The sequence below is a fragment of the Oncorhynchus masou genome, unplaced genomic scaffold (genome assembly GCF_036934945.1).
Source record: "Oncorhynchus masou masou isolate Uvic2021 unplaced genomic scaffold, UVic_Omas_1.1 unplaced_scaffold_587, whole genome shotgun sequence".
Lineage (NCBI taxonomy): Eukaryota > Metazoa > Chordata > Actinopteri > Salmoniformes > Salmonidae > Oncorhynchus > Oncorhynchus masou.
Window position 1 is genome coordinate 160,001 of NW_027012291.1, and position 2,500 is coordinate 162,500.

The 2,500-nt window shown below is 44.6% G+C and overlaps 1 protein-coding gene across 1 annotated transcript in view; it reads left to right on the forward strand.

Annotated features, from left to right (window-relative positions):
• LOC135536273 (voltage-dependent T-type calcium channel subunit alpha-1I-like) overlaps nucleotides 1–2,500 on the forward strand; it is a 197,887-nt gene that overhangs the window by 127,452 nt on the left and 67,935 nt on the right. Inside the window, exons 11-12 of the mRNA XM_064962633.1 lie at nucleotides 48–199; nucleotides 368–553. Coding sequence (XP_064818705.1) covers nucleotides 48–199; nucleotides 368–553 — 338 coding nt within the window. The remainder of the gene's footprint in view (nucleotides 1–47; nucleotides 200–367; nucleotides 554–2,500) is intronic.

Genomic DNA, 2,500 nt, shown 5'->3' on the forward strand with positions numbered 1-2,500 from the left:
TCTCTGTGATCCCTACCCTCTCCCCCTTCCCTCTGTCTCTCCACTAGCCTGAAGAACTAACCAACGTGTTGGAGATCTGTAACATAGTGTTCACTAGTATGTTTGCCATGGAGATGATTCTGAAGATAACAGCGTCCGGATGTTTCAACTATCTGAGAAACCCCTACAATGTGTTCGACGGTGTCATCGTCATTATCAGGTTAACAACGGAAGGATCATCATCCAAATCTGTTCAACAATGTCATCCCAATATTCAAACCAATATAGACCCAAATCTGTTGAAATGTATTGAAAGTCTTGATTGAGTCTCCCCCACTCCTCTTTCTCCGTCCCCCATCTCTCCCTCCCCTGCCCTCCCTCTCGCCAGTGTGTGTGAGATCATCGGCCAGTCTGACGGAGGTCTGTCCATATTGAGGACCTTCAGACTCCTTCGTGTCCTGAAGCTAGTCAGGTTCATGCCAGCGCTGCGCAGACAGCTCGTGGTCCTGATGAAGACTATGGACAATGTGGCCACCTTCTGTATGCTGTTGATGCTGTTCATCTTTATATTCAGGTATACATTTGTATGTACATTTACACACACACACACACACACACATACACACACACACACACACACACACACACACACACACACACACACACACACACACACACACACACACACACACACACACACACACACACACACACACCTGGTATGCGTGCAGTCACACATACATACATGCAGGCACAGTGGTGGACTCAAACACTCCCCATGCACACAGCACACAGTGTATGTGCGTCAGCCTGCCTGACTGACTACACTTCCATGTCATTGAATTCCCATCATGAAGAGGTTCTAAACATTACCACCTGTTGACTGTAGAGGCTGAGACTGACAGAGAAACATACAGGAAGCCCCAGTGTAATAATCAGTGTAGATTTCTACTTCTCCTTTTTCTTTCTCTTCTCCTTCTCCTTCTTCTCCTCATTCTACTCCTCCTTCTCCCTCTTCTCCTTCTCCTTCTTCTCCTCATTCCACTTCTCCTTTTTCTTTCTCTTCTCATTCTCTTTCTTCTCCTTCTTCCCCTTCTCCTTATTCTCCTCCTTCTTCTCCTTCTCCCTCTTCTCCTTCTCCCTCTCCCTCTTCTCCTTCTCCCTCTTCTCCTTCTCCTTCTCCTCCTTCTTCTCCTTCTCCTTCTTCTCCTTCTTATTTTCCTTATCCTCCTTCTTCTCCTCCTTCTTCTTCTCCTTCTCCCTCTCCTCCTTCTCCTTCTTCTTCTCCTTTTCCTTCTCCTCCTTCTTCCCCTTCTCCTTCTCCCTCTTCTCCGTCTCCTTCTTCTCCTTCTCCTCCTTCTCCTTCTTCTCCTTCTTCTCCTTTTCCTTCTCCTCCTTCTTCCCCTTCTCCTTATTCTGCTTCTTCGTCCCCTTCTCCTTCTCCTTCTTCTTCTCCTCCTTCTTCTCCTTCTTCTCCTCCTTCTTCTCCTTCTCCTTCTCCTCCTCCTTCTCCTTCTTCTCCTCCTTCTTCTCCTCCTCCTTCTCCTTCTTCTCCTCCTTCTTCTCCTTCTTCATCATCTCTTCCTCCTCCTTCTTCTTCTTCTTCATCATCTCTTCCTCCTCCTTCTTCCTCCTCTTCTCCCTCTTCCATTCAGGTGCTTCAGTTCCACTTCAGTGCACAGAGGCATACACAGGATAAATGGAGCACATTGACAATGCCCTCCTATTAATGTCAATAACATTACAACTCCCTGGACATACAGTAGCCTCCACAGTGTATTGTCTGTCTTGGGTTGCAGTATATTGGGGATGAGTGTAGTTTTCTATTGGTCATATTAGAAGTGTATTGTCTGTCTTGGGTCGCAGTATATTGGGGATGAGTGTAGTTTTCTATTGGTCATATTAGAAGTGTATTGTCTGTCTTGGGTCGCAGTATATTGGGGATGAGTGTAGTTTTCTATTGGTCATATTAGAAGTGTATTGTCTGTCTTGGGTTGCAGTATCTTGGGGATGAGTGTAGTTTTCTATTGGTCATATTAGAAGTGTATTGTCTGTCTTGGGTTGCAGTATCTTGGGGATGAGTGTAGTTTTCTATTGGTCATATTAGAAGTGTATTGTCTGTCTTGGGTTGCAGTATCTTGGGGATGAGTGTAGTTTTCTATTGGTCATATTAGAAGTGTATTGTCTGTCTTGGGTTGCAGTATCTTGGGGATGAGTGTAGTTTTCTATTGGTCATATTAGAAGTGTATTGTCTGTCTTGGGTCGCAGTATATTGGGGATGAGTGTAGTTTTCTATTGGTCATATTAGAAGTGTATTGTCTGTCTTGGGTCGCAGTATATTGGGGATGAGTGTAGTTTTCTATTGGTCATATTAGAAGTGTATTGTCTGTCTTGGGTTGCAGTATCTTGGGGATGAGTGTAGTTTTCTATTGGTCATATTAGAAGTGTATTGTCTGTCTTGGGTTGCAGTATCTTGGGGATGAGTGTAGTTTTCTATTGGTCATATTAGAAGTGTATTGTC